This window comes from Trichechus manatus, unplaced genomic scaffold, assembly GCF_000243295.1.
Source record: "Trichechus manatus latirostris isolate Lorelei unplaced genomic scaffold, TriManLat1.0 scaffold00112, whole genome shotgun sequence".
NCBI lineage: Eukaryota > Metazoa > Chordata > Mammalia > Sirenia > Trichechidae > Trichechus > Trichechus manatus.
Window position 1 is genome coordinate 5,038,593 of NW_004444048.1, and position 18,010 is coordinate 5,056,602.

The 18,010-nt window shown below is 34.3% G+C and overlaps 1 protein-coding gene across 9 annotated transcripts in view; it reads right to left on the reverse strand.

Moving 5' to 3' along the window:
- Positions 1 to 18,010, reverse strand: part of INTS13 (integrator complex subunit 13) — a 43,705-nt gene that overhangs the window by 23,006 nt on the left and 2,689 nt on the right. For 8 of the 9 annotated variants that reach the window (XM_023738034.1, XM_004383595.1, XM_023738036.1 and 5 more), the window contains exons 3-8: positions 16,102 to 16,176; positions 6,589 to 6,791; positions 6,123 to 6,203; positions 4,921 to 5,011; positions 3,421 to 3,549; positions 1,804 to 1,888 (exon numbers count right to left, since the gene is read on the reverse strand). In XM_023738034.1, coding sequence (XP_023593802.1) covers positions 1,804 to 1,888; positions 3,421 to 3,549; positions 4,921 to 5,011; positions 6,123 to 6,203; positions 6,589 to 6,791; positions 16,102 to 16,176 — 664 coding nt within the window. The remainder of the gene's footprint in view (positions 1 to 1,803; positions 1,889 to 3,420; positions 3,550 to 4,920; positions 5,012 to 6,122; positions 6,204 to 6,588; positions 6,792 to 16,101; positions 16,177 to 18,010) is intronic. The other variant, XM_023738031.1, reaches the window with a different exon arrangement.

The following is an 18,010-nucleotide window of genomic DNA, read 5'->3' on the forward strand; positions in this document are numbered from 1 at the left end:
CCTGAAGTACAATAAAACATTAAAAAAAAAAATTATCACATCTGCATGAATGTAACACAGGAAGAAGAGAAGGATGTGAGATGGGACTGGAAACGCGGAGGGACCAGACTATTCAGGGTCTTGGAAGGCATTTCAGCAGTTCTATCTTCATCCTAAGGACAACAGAGAGCATTGGAGGGTTTTACTCTAAGGGCAACATAGTCAGGATTAGTATTCTATAAAACTATTCTAGCTAGTGGGTCAAGAGTGGATAGAGGCACACCATTTAGGAGGCTACTGTGTGATACTAGTTAAGAAAATAATAGCCTGGATTAGGGAGAAGGTAATGGTAGTGGAAATGCAGATGTGGATGTATCTGAGATACTTAGTAGATAAAATCAAGAATATATGATGATGGATTTAATATGAAGAATGAGAGATTCCTCAAAAATGACTCAAAGGTTTCTGTCCTATATAACCGGATAAACAACAGGACCATTCACTGAGATGGGAAACATTAGAAGACCAGTTCAGGGCAAAGCTCATAAATTGTTTTAGACATGTTGAGTTTTAGGTACCTTAGAGACATCTAAGGGTTGATAAGTAGGCGGTAAACTATATAGATCTGGAGCTTAGCGGAGATATCTGGGCTAAAGTGTAAACAAACTCATTCAAGATCCAGCTCAAATATTAGAGAAGCTTGCCTATCTCTTAGAGGCATAATCACATGCAACCCCCTCTGCGTCCACAGCACTCTGTGCCTATTGCTACCACAGCATCTCATACATGGTGTCCATGTGTCATACGTACACTTATAGGTCAAATCAACAACTATTTTAAAGAAATAGCTTATGTTACAAAGAGTATTTTTAAGCTTTTTTCTAAGTTTAAAAAAAAATTTAAAAAACTGATGTTAGCTCACAAATTCCTAGCAATTTCCACATATTATATCTCTAAAAACAAGTTTTCTACATTTATTTGCTAAACATTAATATATGCATTTATATTAATAGTTTTTCTTCTGTTTGCAATTCATATTAGGTTAGTTCCAGGATTCCTTACACATGTAACCAATACTATGATCAGCTCATGGTATTATACTTCTGAATAGATGTATCCAACATTATCAAAGTCAACCATTTAATTCTCTGATAGCATCAATTTACATAGAAAACATTCTAAAGGATTTAGCCAAATATCAAAACTTAAAGGCTTTTTAAAATGTCCTTCAAATCTTACAACTTCACTTAATTTTAGGATTCTATGGAACACTACAGTTAATCTAATCCAGTACCTTTAATTTTTAAGTGCATAAAGTGAAATCTGGAAACACATGGGGGCTTGCTAGCTGGTGGCTGAGCTTTAGCGAAAACCCTAGAGTCTTCTCCCCCAACCATGCCGATACAGTGGCAGAAATCATGGTTTTGAAGATGAGATCTACTGAATGAAATAATTTTTAGAGGGAAAAAAACTAATGTGAATTTCAAAACAGCTTTTTATCCAGGCGAGTTGTAAGTCTATCACTCTTTCAGTTCTGCTTCCGTTCTCCTTCCTTTCCCAGGGTTCTTTGCTCACAAAAGAGAAACTATGACATGACTATAATGGCTATCTTTCTCAATATTTGTTCCATTAGCCTACTTTTTCCCAAAGTAAATCCTACAGGACACTAGTCCCAGGGCCATTAGTACGTGATACTGTCAGATAAGTTTGGAAAAGGCTGCATTAATTAAGTTGAGCAGGTTTGTTTACTAAAGGTCTCAGCTATTAATATGCTTTCATATGTCAGATCTTACAAAAGACTTTTTTCTAATTTCTCTTACTTACCACTTTTCAGGAAATCTACATGTGCATCTTTGTGATGAAGTAGCTCTACATCATAATTGGCAGATGTGTTAGCGTGTTGTTCTTCCTTAAAGCAAATTTTAAAACAGTTGAAATAATTTGGTTTTACTTTCAAAATAACAGTTATTAATTATTGATTCTGCTTTTTGTTTAAAGTGAGGTCAAATACGTTCAACATTAATTAGCAATAATAACAAGATAGTTTGCTCAGTAATTAACCTATTTAAAGATGCAATATTTTCCACAGCAATATGAACTCGATAAAAAATTACCAGCTATATAGCAGTAATAAAATAATTAATGATTTTTTTATTTATGTCATAATTAACATAAATGAATAATCCAGAAGTTTTAGAAATTTATTTTTACTCCAAATGCATTGTCTTGTCAACATTTTTTATACAAAAAGTAATTAGTTTACATAAATTGAAAGTGAAATAGTTGTTTTAAGAAGGAAACAGCATCTTTAAATACCTATAGCAAATCAGCAAACATCATTTATACAAAATAGCAAATATAGACTAATAAACAAGTGTGGCAACTTGTTTTCACTAAATCGTGAGTAGGAATTTCAACATTATATATTTACCAAAAAGACAAAGATTGAAGGGAGGGTCACACCAGCAGCAAACAAATAGGGTCAAAGTTAAAAGGCAAGGTATTTGTCACTCCCAGAGTATTTTTCTTATACCTAATGTAAAATGATACATATTAAAGGACACCTACTATGCTATTTTACTTGTTAATTGCTTTTGCATCTAAAAGATTCTACTGAGTAAGCCTACAATGTCTACCAAAGAACCAGCCAGTGGTATTAGAAGGAAAATAATAAAAAGATGATATTTCTCATGGAATATATTGTTCATGGTGTGGTGGCAAAAAAATGAAACTGGACTATACAAGAAAGCCAATTGGAATGTTTAGATATCGTAGCTACCTTATATTTGTAGACATAATCAATACAATTCAATTCTACTCAATAAAAAATCATTTAACACTCACTATGGGCCAGGCATTGTGCTGGTCCTACACAATGTAATGATAATATTATGAAAATAAACAGGCAGCAAAAGATTCCTAAGGAAATTTATTAGTAAAATCTTAAGACTCACATCTACATTTTTCAGCTACAGAGTAATAAACTAATATAAAATTATGCGCTATCTTTCCTTAGTCAGAACCTATTAGTTACAAACACCTTTATACTGGGTAAGCAAGAACAAAAATATAAAAAATAAAAGATCCATTAGAGTACACAAAGTAAGTAAAATCTAGTAACACAACTGTCAGGAAAAGAATCACAGAAAAAAAGTAATAATTTAAGATAGAGAATGTATCTTAACAAAAATAATAACATTTTAAAAAAAAAGCTCATATAGCTTGTTCTTATCAGAAAAATACAGCATTTTGTTCTGTGATCCTTTCTTAGTGCTTTTCAATGGTTACTAACCTGGTCAAAGACACTGAACGTGGGCTAGCAAAAGAGAAAATACGATATGGGGGAAAAAAGTAAAGTTTGAATTAAAATAAATAATACATGTTAAACAAATATTTAAAAAGCAGAGAGCCTTCAAAATAGCAGGAAAAGGAATCACCTACCTTCATGGGAATATTTGTAATAGTAGTTGAAGCCAAGTCAAAATGTTGCTGTACTAAAATATTCAATTTGGTAGCAAGATGCCGTCCTGCACGAACACTATGGACTTCACTGGTTAAAACTGGGGACAACTACAGAAAAGGATGAAAGAAAAATAATCCTAAAATATTAACACATTATAACCTAGCACTAAATATTTTACTACAACCCATAAAAGTACTTTTACTTTTTTAGAATTTGGAAAAAATCCAAAGGTCTTCAAATTAACCATGATACTTATTTTAGCAATAAATTTTCATGCATTCATTCATTAAACAAATATGTATTAAGCAAAGTTTACTATATGTCAGAAACTGTGTGAACCATTTGAGGACTCAGCAGTAAACAGACACTGTCCTTGACCTCTTAAAACTTAGAGTGGAATACTCTTTGATTCAAATATTTTTTTATTTACAGTTTTTATCTATAAGCAAAATGGATTTAAAGTGGTTCACAGAAATACTGCAGAAAAAATACTTCATTTTGTGGGGAGGACAAAACTCCGCAGATTAAACTGCTTATTAGAAGAATGTAGAAATCACTACAAACATCTCATTTCATCATCAATAAACAAGGCAGCCAAACGTTACATACAACAAAATAACACAAAATTTTATTCATTTAGGGCAATAATATTTATTGTAAGTAAATGTTTTATTCACAAAGTAAAGACAAAAGATTGCCACACTATCGAGCTGCAGAAAAAAAATTAACGAGAAGGGGCTAACACTGGCAACCATGTAAAAATACCATAACAGAGATAATTACATAAAAAATACAGCTTAACTACAAAGAAATTCATAGACTAAGGTAATACCTGCCATGTAAAATGTTAAATAATGTTAAATGAAAAACCAGAACATAAGAACACACACATTTAAAAATAATTATGTAAATGTTATATCTATATTTCTAAACATAGTCTACTGATGGAGAATTTTATGTCGTATGAAACCATATAACAATCAACAGAATCATCTTTTCCTTTAAAATTGATCAAATTTATTGAAAAAGTAGAACCAAGGTTGAAAATTAGTCTCCCTTCCCTTTGGATGAGTAAAAAAAATTTCTCTGTTACTGGAGTGTATTTTTTATTAAAGAGTGTACTGCTTTTCTAGTAAAAGGGAAAAAAGGATTTTTATAGAATAAAAGTAGTCATTAAAGTAACTGAAATTCACTCATTAAAGTGGCTGATATCTCAGGAACAATACAAACTGTGTATGGTTATGCACATACTCAACTAAAATACAAATGTCAACAAGCAGGCAAAACAGAAAATACCATAAAAGCTACAATTTATAACAAAGAATCAACCCAGGTGTTTTATTATATCGATTTCTTTGAAAATGCCAGATATTTTCTAGGCAGAAAATGTTGGCAATGTGATCATTTTAATACTAACCCTACTCAGCATATATTATTAATAACTCACAATTATCTTCTTCAATTACGTCTGCACTTACCTCTTTTTTAGGACGATCAGAAACGAGGCTGTCTTCACCAACTGGGTAGGTATGGATCAGTACCAACTCACACCTCTGAATCTGCATGAGACTTAAAGAGAAACTTCTCACTTAGAACATAAGAATACATACTATGTAAAACATTCAGGCAGGTGAAACTACTAAAAGTTAAATACACTAGAATAGTGTATTACGTATATGATCAGTTATTACTGTGAACACAAGATAAATATTTAGACTGTGTATAATTGCTGCACTTGTATAAACGATGAACTTATACAAATTTAATTCAAATTAAAAATATGGTAATTTTCTGCGTGCTTGAAGGATAAAATAAAGGGAAAATTCCAATAATCAATCATAATTTTAAACAGAAAACTGCCACAGAGAAATTGAATATGTCATATATTAATTTTTCCCTTTACTAATTTTTTTAAGGACAAAATCAGGCAGTACTAACCATTACTTTTCATTGGTTATTTCCAAGAATATAAGATTATAACACTAAAAATTTTCCTCAACTTATTTTGAAATTTCCAAACCTATAGAAAAGCTGAAAGAAAAGTACTATTCAATGAACACCTATATTGTTCACCTAGATTCACTATTAGCTACATTTACTTATTCTATATATAGATGTATACCCTTTTTTTAACTAAACCATTTGAGAATAAGTTGCAGAAGACGTACTTCACTCTGAAATACTTCAGGATGCTTTATCAAGTGAAAATAATCTTCTTCATAACCATAATACCGTTATCCCACTTAATTAATGATAGCTCAGTCTAATATAGAGTCCACATTGTAACTTTCCAAAACATGTCTTTCATAGCTTTTTTTCTTAAAAATGCATACACTGCAATTATTTATGTTCTGATTTGGAACATACTGAATAATTCTACCAACAATTTGCTCATTTTACAAATTACAGAGTATAAAAGTGAGGCATCAAAACATTATAAATTTGTATCTTAATTTATCCTTCTGAACACTTTTTCTTGTGGAAAAATAGTAAAATTGTAATATAAACAGAAAACAGAAAAGAGTCTGTGATTACACATTTTTTTGACTAATTTGTTGAGGCAGTAGAGAATTCAAGGGAATGTTACCAATCATTATTAATATTATTGGAAATTATTGTAAAGAAAATACATATAACTATAAAATTTAACATATTTATTTCACTGATGGATTATACTCACTGATCTGAATTTGCAGCAAGCTTGTTATGCTCATGAATTGTTTCTTGCACACAGTCCTCAAGCATTCGCACATGGCTATCACTATGGCAAAAGGAAACACAGAAAACTATGGAATAAACAGTAATAAAAAATTAAAAACACTATTCAGCTTCAGAATCTTGTTACAGGCACTTAAAATTATTTTGATAAGGACTGCTATTAGTGTGCTCATTCCCAATACCAATCAGCTGAAAAACTAGTGAGAAAAAATAGCCGTATTAATTTTCATGATGACAATCTAAATAGTTTTTACTCAAGTGAGTCTTTATTTTAGAATTAAATATTAAAAAGGCAAAGAAAAAGAGAGAGAAAGGTCACTTACAATATACTTAAATGCTACCATGCTGTCCCTGCTTTTTTTTAACAAAAACCTCAACAGGATATTAAAATTCCCTCAGTGAAAGAATGATTGTAATTAAGGTCTCACCTTTTTGCATTAGTAATGCAAATGATCCGTCCTCTATTTCCAACACGTTCCGCATTCTCCATTAGTAGAGTACGAGCCTCATGTTGGTATTCTGTAATCTTGCAGAGCGTTTCCACCGCTGCAACTAGACCATGCAGAATACTGCAGCATTCTGGATCTGCCCGAGGATTAGGAGGCCCAACGGCAGCTAATGCTGCCATCAGCTAAGTAAAAGGAAAACAATTTTGTTGACAAGAACATGTCAAGTCAGACAAAGATGACACAAGAAAACTACAGACTGATGTCTCTTATAACTATGGGTATAAAAGTCCTCCAAAAGTACTAGCAAACCAGATCCAACAACACATGAAAAGAAGTATACACCATGACCAAGTGAAATTGTCCCAAGAATGAAAAGTTGGTTTAAAATCTGAAAATCAATTAATGCAATATATTATATCAATAGAATAAAAAACAAAAATCACATCATCTCCATAGACAGGGAAAAAGTGTTTGACAAAATCTAACACCTTTTCATGACAAAAATACTCAACAAACTAGGAACAGAAGGGAACTTCCTCAACTTGATAAAGCACATCTACAAAAAATCCACAGCTAACAACATACTTAATGGTGAAAGATTGGATGCTTTTACCCCTAAGATCAGAAACAAGACAAGGATGTCCAATCTCACCACTTCCATTCAATGTTGCACTGTGAATTTCTAACCAGGGAAATTAGGCAAGAAATAAAAGGCATCCAGAATGAAAAAGAAGAAATAAAACTATCTCTATTTGCAGATGACATGATGTTATAAAAAATCCTAAGGAATCCATTATAAAACTATTAGAACTAATAAACAAGTTCAGCAAGGTGGCAGGATATCTGATCAATACAGAAATATTAATTGTATTTTTATACACTTGCATTGAACAATCTAAAAATTAAAATAAAACAATTCCATTTACAACAGCATCAAAAAGAATAAAACCAGAATAAATTTAAGAAAAGAAATGCAAAATTTATACTCTGAAAGCTACAAAACTTGCTAAATTAAAGATCTAAATAAGTAGTAAAACATTCCATGTTCATGGATCAGGAGACTTAATATTCTTAAGATGTCAGTATTACCCAATTCAGATTCAACTCAACCCCCATCAGAATCCCAGCTAACATCTTTGTAGAAACCAATTTTAAAATACATATGGGATGGCAAGAGGACCCAGAACAGACAAAACTATCTTGAAAAAGAAGAAAGTAGAACTCACATGGCCTGATTTCAAAACTTACTAAAAAGAAACAGTAGTCCAGACAATGTAGTACTGGCACAAAGATAAAACATATAGATCCATGGAATAGAATTGAGAGTTCAGAAATAAATCCACACATTTATGGCCAACCGACTTTCAACGAGGGTGCCAAGTCCATTCAATAGGAAAAGAACAGTCTTTTCAACAAATGGTGCTGAAGACAACTGGATAGCCACATGTTAGACCCACACCTCATACCACAGTCAAAAATTAATTCAAAATAGATCAAACACCTAAATGTAAGAGCTAAAATCAGAAAAGTCTTAGAAGAAAATATAAGGATCAATTTTTATGACCTCAGGTTTGGCAAACGTATCTTAGCTATGATACCAAAACCACAAACAAAAAAAAAAAAAATAGGTAACTTGGACTTCATCAAAATTAACCATTTTTGTGCTTCAAAGGATACCATCAAGAAAGTGAAAAAGAAAACCCACAGAATGGAAGAAAATATTTACAAATCATATCTGATAAGGGACTTGTATCCAGATATATAAAGAACTCTTTCAACTCAGTAAAAAAAATATCAGGAACCCAATCAAAAAATGGGCAAAAGATCTGAATAAACATTTTTCAAGAGAAAATACATATATGGCCAAAAAGCCCATGAAAAGATGTTTGACAGTATCAGTCATTAGGGAAATGCAAATCAAAATCACAAAATCACCACTTCACACCCACTAGGATGACTAGAATCAAAAAGTCAGATTATAACAAGTGTTGGTAAGCATATGCAGAAATGGAAATCCTCATTCACTGCTAATGGGAATGTGAAATGGTGTAGCCATTTTGAAAAAGTTTTGCAGTTTCTCAAAATGCTAAATAGATTATCATATTACCCAGATGTATACCCAAGAGCAATGAAAAGATATGTCCACACAAAAATTGTACACGAATGTTTATAGAAAGATTTTTTTCATAATACCCAAAAGATGGAAACAACTCAAATGTCCATCAATTGACAAGTGGATAAACAAAATGTGGTATATCTATACAACGGAATAGTATTTGGCTATAAAATAAATGAAGTACTGATATATGCTACAACATGGATGAACCTTGAAAACATTATGCTAAGTGAAAGAAGCCACATATTACGACTCCATTTATATCAAATGTCCAGAATCTGGACATCTATAGAAACATAAAGTAGATTAGTAGTTGCTTACAGCTGGGAAGGATGAGAAACAGGCAAGTGATGGTTAAAATGTATTTTTGTTTGTTTTTTGGGCTTTTTTTTTTTTTTGAGGTGATAAAAATGTTCTAAAACTGACCGTAGTGACAGCTGCACACATCTGTGAACATACTAAAAATCTTTTAATTGTACACTCTAAATGGGTGAATTGGTTAAGTGTGCGGCTGCTAAGTGAAAGGTCAGTGGATTGAACCCACCAGTCACTCCGTGGGTGAATGACGTGGCATTCTGCTTCCATAAACATTTACAGTCTTGGAAACCCTATAGGATAGTTCTGCTCTGTCCTACAGGGTCTCTATGAGTCAGAATTGACTCGATGGCAGTGGGTTTTTATGTGCAAGTACTTCATAAATTATAACACACTATAAGTTCATATTATTTTTGGCACATACCTTACAATTCCACATATCTTTAAGGATAAATGAAGGAAAATATACAAAATTCTCATGGAATATTCCACTAACAAAAAAGTTTATAAATATAACTGTTATTCTGAATATCCGTGAGGTCCAATATTACAGGAGAGTTAATATTTCAAAACAAAATACTCAGAGTTTATAAAATGTCAATATAAGGAATAATAAGCAATACATTTCTAGCCCACAAATAATCTCATTGTTGTTGCTGTTAGGTGATGTCCAGTCAATTTTCGATTCAGTGACCCCAGGTGACCGAGGAGAACTGTCCCATAGGGTTTTCTAGACTGTAATCTTTCCAGGAACAGATCTCCAGGTCTTTTTCCCACAGAACCACTGGGCGAGTTTGAACTCCCAACCTTTCAGTCAGCAGCCAAATACTTAACCATTGTGCCACCAGGGCTCCTTACCAATATTCTTACCTCATATTAAATGATTTACAAAAAAAAAAATCTGACACGCCTTCCTTCAGATAAAACAATGCAAATTCAAAGACAGCTAATTTTTTCATTCACACCTAAAGGAAAATTTGTAAAAATTTAAAAAGGAAAAATCCTCTCTTATCCGCATGATTAGAAAAAGGAATGCTCCTTTTAACTATCAAGTTTGGTTTCTCTGAACCTGTAGCTATGATTAAAATGAGAAAAATAACTGTTGTGGTTGTTGTCTTGTACCAGCCAATCAATTCGAGAATAATAATAATACCCATCCCATACGATTGTTGTAACTGTTACAAATTGTATATTTCTCATACACTGCTGGGAAGTAAATGGACACTAGCCTATGGAAGGGGATTTCCCAGTATCTATCAATTATAATTGCATATACCCTCTGACCCAGCAACTCCATTTGGGGAATACATTTTACAAATAAACTTCTAAATATGCAAAATGACAAATATACAGAATTATTCACTACAGCATAGTAAAAGCAAAAAATTGGAAACAACCCCAACACATATCAAAAGAGGACTATATCCATACAGTGGGAAACTATGCAGGTGTGACAAAAACTATGCAGGTGTACCGTTAAGGAAAGGATTTCCAGGAGATGTGTATTTTTCCCCCCAGGATACATATTTAAGTGAAAAAGATGCAGAAGCATGTGTAGAAGTATAACCTTTTGTGTAAATAAAAGTGGAAAGAAACTATCTGTACTTGCTTGTACATGCATAAAGTTACTCTGAAAGGACCCATAAGAAACTATGAAACAACAGTGAGGATAACCAGTGGTGCCGGTAAACTGGCTCTCCAAAATAGATAAAATAAAAGCCCCGATCTGTAGTTGTCTGTCAATTTCTATAGTTAAATACTTCCATCATGGCTGATTTCAAGCTCCAATTGTTACATCACTGAATGTAGAGTCAGTAAGAGATGTACAGAATTGATTCTCCCAAGCTGGTATGAGCAGGCTAGCACACCACTAACTGGGACCAGAGACGAGTGGGAAGCAAACTTTTTTAAAGTATACCTTTTACTTACATACATATACACACAAACACACAAATACATATGAATGTACATATTTATGTACGTATATATGTAAAATTTTATTTTTTAATTATACGGCTATTGTCTATTCACAAAAAGTAACCATAAAAGGAAGAAAAAATACTTTATAAATGGTTATACAAAGTCCCTAGTACACAGGAGAAACTAATAAGAAGTAGCTTTTGGCGGGGGAGGTGTTGTGGTGTTGGGGAAGCAGCAGAAAGAAAAGAGGTTGGTTTCTGTAGTCAGATATGGACTCAAATCCTGGCTCTACCTTTTATTAGCTGTGTGACTCTGGTCAATCTTTCCTAGCTCTCTCCTAATCTGAAAAAGGGAATAATAATAGAACCTGTCCCACATTAGTGTGACACTTTTAAACTTTAACTTAGCCAACCAGAACTCCTGAGGCCTGACAATTTTTTGTAATAACTTAAGATGTATGAGAAAGAGATATGTGCTGTAATAGAAAGAGCCTGGGACCTAGCTGTATCAGTTAAGCAACCTCTGGCCCCTGTGGGCCTCAGTTCCTTCACCTGCACAATGAAGAAACTGAAGCAAAGGATGTCAAACATTCTGCAATCTACTTCATTTGTTACTCATGATTATTCACAATAACTGAGGGAAGTTATGATATAGATAACCAGAGTTAAAATATTAAATGTGTTAAATAGACACAAAATTATATATAATGTATACAAAATGTCAATTCTCTTATATCATCTTGAACACCAATGATTTGCTATACAATTGCCTTCAGAATAGGAACAAATTGGAGCTTTCCCCTCTACTCCTCATTTAAAAGCAACAAGTGTGATATAATGTTTTAGGAGGGAACAGAAATAAACTCAGAAAGCAGAGGGAAGAATTTTCCTACCATCAGTATACCGATTATCAAATGCACACCTTTTATAGTACTGTAGAGATCTCTACATTAATTTGTGCATATTTATATTCATATGCAACTAGAGAGGCTTCAAGCTTCTTTCCCAGTGCTTCCTGAAAGAGCACACCAGGACACACGTCACTTCAAAAAGACAGAACAGGAGAATGCGTAGAATGCTTAATATTATTTTTTCAAGTAATGAAAAAATAGTAAGAATATTCTGGAGTAATATAAGTGCAAAGCCAAGCCAATAAGAGCCAACCCCTTGAGTGAGTTACTTTAAAAGAATTAAGGTTAGTGAATGGTGAGACAGTATACAATACTGGGGAAGCCAGTACAACTTGTACAAGGTAAGGTCATGTAAGCTCCATAGACACATCCAAACTCCCTGAGGGACAAAATTGCTAGGCTGAGGGCTGTGGGGACCCTGCTCTAGGGGAACATCTAGCTCAATTGGCACAACACAGTTTATAAAGAAAATGTTCTATATTCTACCTTGGTGAGTAGCCTCTGGGGTCTTAAAAGCCTGTGAGCAGCCATCTAAGATACTCCACTGGTCTCACCCCTTCAGGATCAAGGGAGAATGAAGAGAACAGGATACAGGGAAGAGATTAGTCCAAAGGATTAATGGACCACAGCTACCAAGGCCTCCACCAGACTGAGTCCAGTATAGCTAGATGGTGCCCGGCTACCACCACTGACTGCTCTGACTGGGATCACAACAGAGGGTTCTGGACAGAGCTGGAGAAGGATGTAGAACAAAATTCTAACATACACAAAAAAGCCCAGATTTACTGGCCTGAAAGAGACTGGAGAAACCCCGAGAGTATGGCCCCCATACACCCTTTTAGCTTAGTGGTGAAGTCACTTCCAAAGTTCACTGTTCAGCCGGGGACTGGACAGCCCCATAAAACAAAATGGGGCTAATGAGGCACAGCAGTCCAGGGACAAGGACTAGAAGGCAGAAGGGGACACAAAAACTGGTGACAGGGAACCCAAGGTTGAGTAAGGACAGTGTTGACATGTAGTGGGGTTGTTAACCATAGTCACAGGGCAACATGTATACTAACTATTTAATAAGAAACTATTTTGTTCTGTAAGCCTTCATCTTAAGTGAGAATAGCAACACAATTGGAAGAACACAGTCAATGTCACTGAACTGTGCATGTAGAAATTTTTGAAATGGTATATCCTTGGCTATGTATATTTTCACCAAAAAAAAAAGGTCAAAAAGGGAGAAGGTTGACATGTAGTGGGGTTGTTAACCAATGTCATAAAACAATATGTGTACTGACTGTTTAATGAGAAACTATTTGTTCTGTAAACCTTCACCTGAAGTACAATAAAAAAAAAAAAGAATTCAGGTTAGGTAATGTTTATATAAGATTAACCATAATCATTTTAAGACCAAAAACTGTGATAAACACAATTCTTTAGAAGTTAAAACACATTGAAGAACACTCATTAACAGAAAAATTTTAACATGAAACAGTTCAAGTGATATAGTCAAATATTTCACTCATGCCTGTCTCACATGTCATTCACATTCATCAGTGAAGAACCTAGTAGACTGAAGTCTTCTACACAACTAAACAATAGCAAAGAACATAAGCTACTACAAACTCAATATCCTTAGACAATGTTTTAAAAAGCATAAACTTAATGGATTGAGAATGAGTTTATTTCTGCTCCCTACTAAAACCACAGTAAAGGAATTTAATTTTAAAAAGCTCACACACACCAAAATGAACAAACCTACAAAGATAAAGAGAATAGAAGACGGGACAACAGCAAATAAAGAGATGTCAACAAAAATGTGAAGACAGAAAAATAACTGGAGGAATGGGAGTAGACTTAGTAGGGTTGAATAAGATGAAATCTAAGTGCCTAGAAGGGGAAAAAAATCAGGGTGGTATACCCTGCAGAATCCAGGAGAGGTCTGGGAACTGGAGGTACCAAGTACCACACAAAGCAGAGGTGAGGCATGATCCAGAACAACCAAGAATGGTTTGAAGTCAGTATAAAGAACAACCTTTCCCTCAGGTTTTACTCCCACCCTACCATGTAAGTGACTACCTCTTCCCTCACCTCCTAGATACAGAATTACATTCCTCAAAGGAACTGAACCATAAAGGTACCAAGTATGGATACCACAAGGCACAACAGAGGAAAAGGACAGATACTAGACCAGTGCCACCAACGAAACTTTCTGCAACAACGAAAATGTTTTACACCTGTGCTATCCAATAGAGTATCCACTAGCCACATGTGACTACTGAGCATCTAAAGCACGGCTACTGCTACAGAAGAACTGAATTTTTAATTGTATTTAATTTTAATTCATTTATTTAAACAACTGTATGTAGCTATTGTTGAGTGCCACTGAGTAGATTCCTACTCACAGCGACCCTATAGGACAAAGTAGAACTGCCCCACAGGGTTTCCAAGAAGCGACCGGTGAATTTGAACTGTCAACCTTTTGGTTAGCAACCAAGCTCCTAACCACAGTGGCTAGTAGTTACTATATTAGACAGCACAGTACTAGACCAAAAACAGAAAGATTCTACCTACTGAATGGTAGGACCCACCACTTATATGGCTCCCAGAAGGCTCACACACCAAGTTCACAGCATACAGGCAGAAAGCGGAAGATCCATCTCTGGAAACCCTGAACAGTCCAGAGAGATGATCTGTTGATTCCGACAGCTGGATATTCTCCAATGAAAACAACTGGCTTACACCAGAGTGAAGCCCACCAATCAGCAATATCTACCCTACAACATACAGATTTTCTGATCTGCTATTTAGTGCTTTACTTTAAAAAAAAAAAAAAACCTGAGAACACAGAGGGATCAAAAGAAAACTTCAACTAATACCCTCAGGTTAAGAAAAACAATAAAACTCATAAAATCAGAAAAAGGTACTATGAAAATGGAGATAGAGCACAAGTGAGAGTTTGTAGAAATATGATCAAATAAAAAGCTCTATATGAGTTAAAAAAGTAAGTAAAAGATTCACGAAGAGCAACAGACACAGAAGACCAATGAGAGAATAAGGAATTTCACCAGGAAGTCCAACATCCCACTAATAGGTATTCCAAAAAGACACAGAATACAAAAACAAGAAAATTTTCAAAGAACTAATCCAGGGAAACTTTCCTGAATTGACGGATACAAGGGTTAGCCTAAAAGAGTCAATAAGGACTCAGCACTATGAATAAGAAAAGATTAACACCAAGGCACATCACTGACAAATTTCAGAACATAGAAAGAGAAACGATTCTAAGAGCTTTCAGAGAGAAATAAGGCATAAAAATTGTATAAAACTTCTGAACAACACTGGAAGCTATAAGACAGTTGGATAACACCTTCAAAATTCTGAGGGAAAAATTATTTCCAATCTGGAATTTCTATACTCAAAAAGTATTGATAAAGTATAAAGGCTGTTATGGAATTCTAGAGGTTATACTCTACCAAAACAAGAGATTACACAAAGAAAAAGGAAAAAAAAAGGGATCTGAAAAACAAGGAGAGAGAAGGATGACAGTACAGGGGAGCAGCCAGTTCAAACTAGAACAGAAGACTGAGCACCAGGAAAATCTTCAGGGAAAAAATTAAAACTGCTAAATTATGTGATACATTTATGAGAAAAATATTGAGAGGTTCTGTAGAGACATGAGGAAGAACAGAAGAGATACAAAGAAAACTACTCAAATTTTAAAAAAAAGAAATGATAAATTACAGGAATAAACAAACAGTTGTACAAGAAACAAAATTATCATATATACTACCTGGCTTAGTAGTAGTAATGTCTACTTTATGTAGACATTATAATGTAAACATGAAATTATGAATAACCAAAAATTCTGAGATAACAATATGAGAAAATGAGGAAAGGAAAGGGGGTAGGCATACGGGTATGGGGGGAAGGGTATAAAAAAGGTAAATCCTCATTCACAATAGTAATAGATAAAATTTAAATTTAGAACTCAATAAACAGCAGTAAAAACATGCTGTTTAGAAATATGGAAGTAAACAGCTAAAGAATTAAAATTTGCTTCTAACTTTTAGGTAAGAAAAGGCTGGAATAAGATAGCTATTTTTCTTTTAGTATTACTTAGTGTTCTAAAACTATGCACAAATACTACATTGATAAAATATTTCTAATAATTTAAAAAAAAATTTTTTTACCACAGTTAGATAATTTTCAAAAATGGCCACAACTCAAAACTGAATCATACCTCCTGTAAATTTTGGTCTTCTTGAGCCCAAGAATTTAAAACATGTGCTCCAGAGTCACTCACAATGAAGTTCACCTAGGTTTCAAAAACAATTAGTATTCAACTCTAATTTCACTTAATCACCATCATATTGTAAAATAATATGCAATTTCTAGCACTGGTTCACTAATTAATTAATTCATTTTACAGTTACATAATGGCTCATACATGCCAGTTGCTTTCTTTGCACTGAGATTGTGGGGAATCACTGAAGAATAAAACATTCTGTCACCAACAACATGGCAAAAGCAGGGAGTCAGGGAATGTGGTGAAATAAACAACAGTGCAGGGAGGGAGAATACAAACAAACAAACGAACAAGATAATTTCAGACAGTGATAAAGGCTATGGAAAGAAAAAGCTGGTTAGCTACTTTAAATTGGGTAATCAGAGAAGGGCTCTCCATGGAGGTGGCAACTGAGGGGAATCCAAAATGACCAAAAGAAACTAGCCTTGGAAAAAGCTGGAGGTGGAGAATTGCAGGTACAGTGAAAGCAAATGCAAAGGCCCCTACGCATGTACCAGGAACAGAAAGGTCAAAGCATGAGAAAGGGTAGGAGCTAAGCTCAGAGAAATAGGCAGTAGCCATATGATACATAAGGCACTGAAAGTTAACATATGGGTTTGGACTTTATTTTGTTTTAAAGTAAAATTCAAATAAAATAATACTATCAGGTAAGATGGTAATGACAGTAAGGAACATATTAGAAAATATATGAAGTAACTATTTCCCCTTTTGCGAGAAGGGTAAGATTTATTTCTTTCTCCTGGACTATATGATATAATCCATGATCTTTTTTTCCTAATATCCATGAAATACTAATTTTCCTTCCACAATGAGTAAGTTCAGAATTGGTCTTCTCTCCTGCTGTTTATCGGACAAAGACATATTTTACAAGCCACTTTACTTAGATTGTTTCATTTAAATCTTACAACAATCACAGGAAGTAGCTGTTATGCTTACAAAAGAGGAAACAGGCTTTGAGAAATTAAGTAATATGATCAAGATCACACCACTGGTAGCTAACGAAATCATGATTTGAATAAAAACCTGTGTCCTAAATCAGTATAATATCCTCCCCCTCACTTTATTTACTACCCTATATAAAATGCACAAAAATTTAAAGTTATAGGGGAACTCTGTCTGTCCGACTCACAGCGACCCTACAGGACAGAGAACTGCCCCATAGGGTTTCCAAGGCTGTAAATCTTTTCAGAAGCTGACTGCCACATCTTTCTCCTGCCTAGCAGCTGGTGGGGTCAAACCACCAACCTTTCGGTTAGCAGCTGAGCACTTAACCACTGCACCACCAGGACTCCTTCAAAGAGGAACTAAAACAACTTGTGTTTTAATTTGGAATAAATTGGAATGCATAATATTGGACTCTATGTTTAGCCTTATTGTTACTGCCCTACCTATGCCACTCTAAGACTTGGCTAGGTCCCAGCCTGTTGTTATTAGCTGTAGTTGAGTCGATTCCAACTCACAGATTCCATGTGTGCAGAACAGAACCGCTACATAGGGTTTTCAAGACTATGACCTTTCAGAAGCAGATCACCAGGCCTGTCTTCCAAGGTGTCTCTGGATGGGTTCAAACTACCAACCTTTTGTCTAGTAGTTAAGGACTTAACCGCTTGTGCCACCCGGCGACACCAGTCCCAGCCTAGGCTGTTCCAAATAAAACCAAAAGTAAATTATCCACTTGTGGTTAACCAAAATGTCTATTCTGAGTTAAAACTTTTGAGATCTTAAAACCTGAAGATAACTTTAATACTGAGAATTTCTATTGATCAATTTCTCTTCTAATTGATAAAAACAATTTCTACTTACCATTCTTAAGAGCAATTCTTTCTAATATGGCCAAATCCTC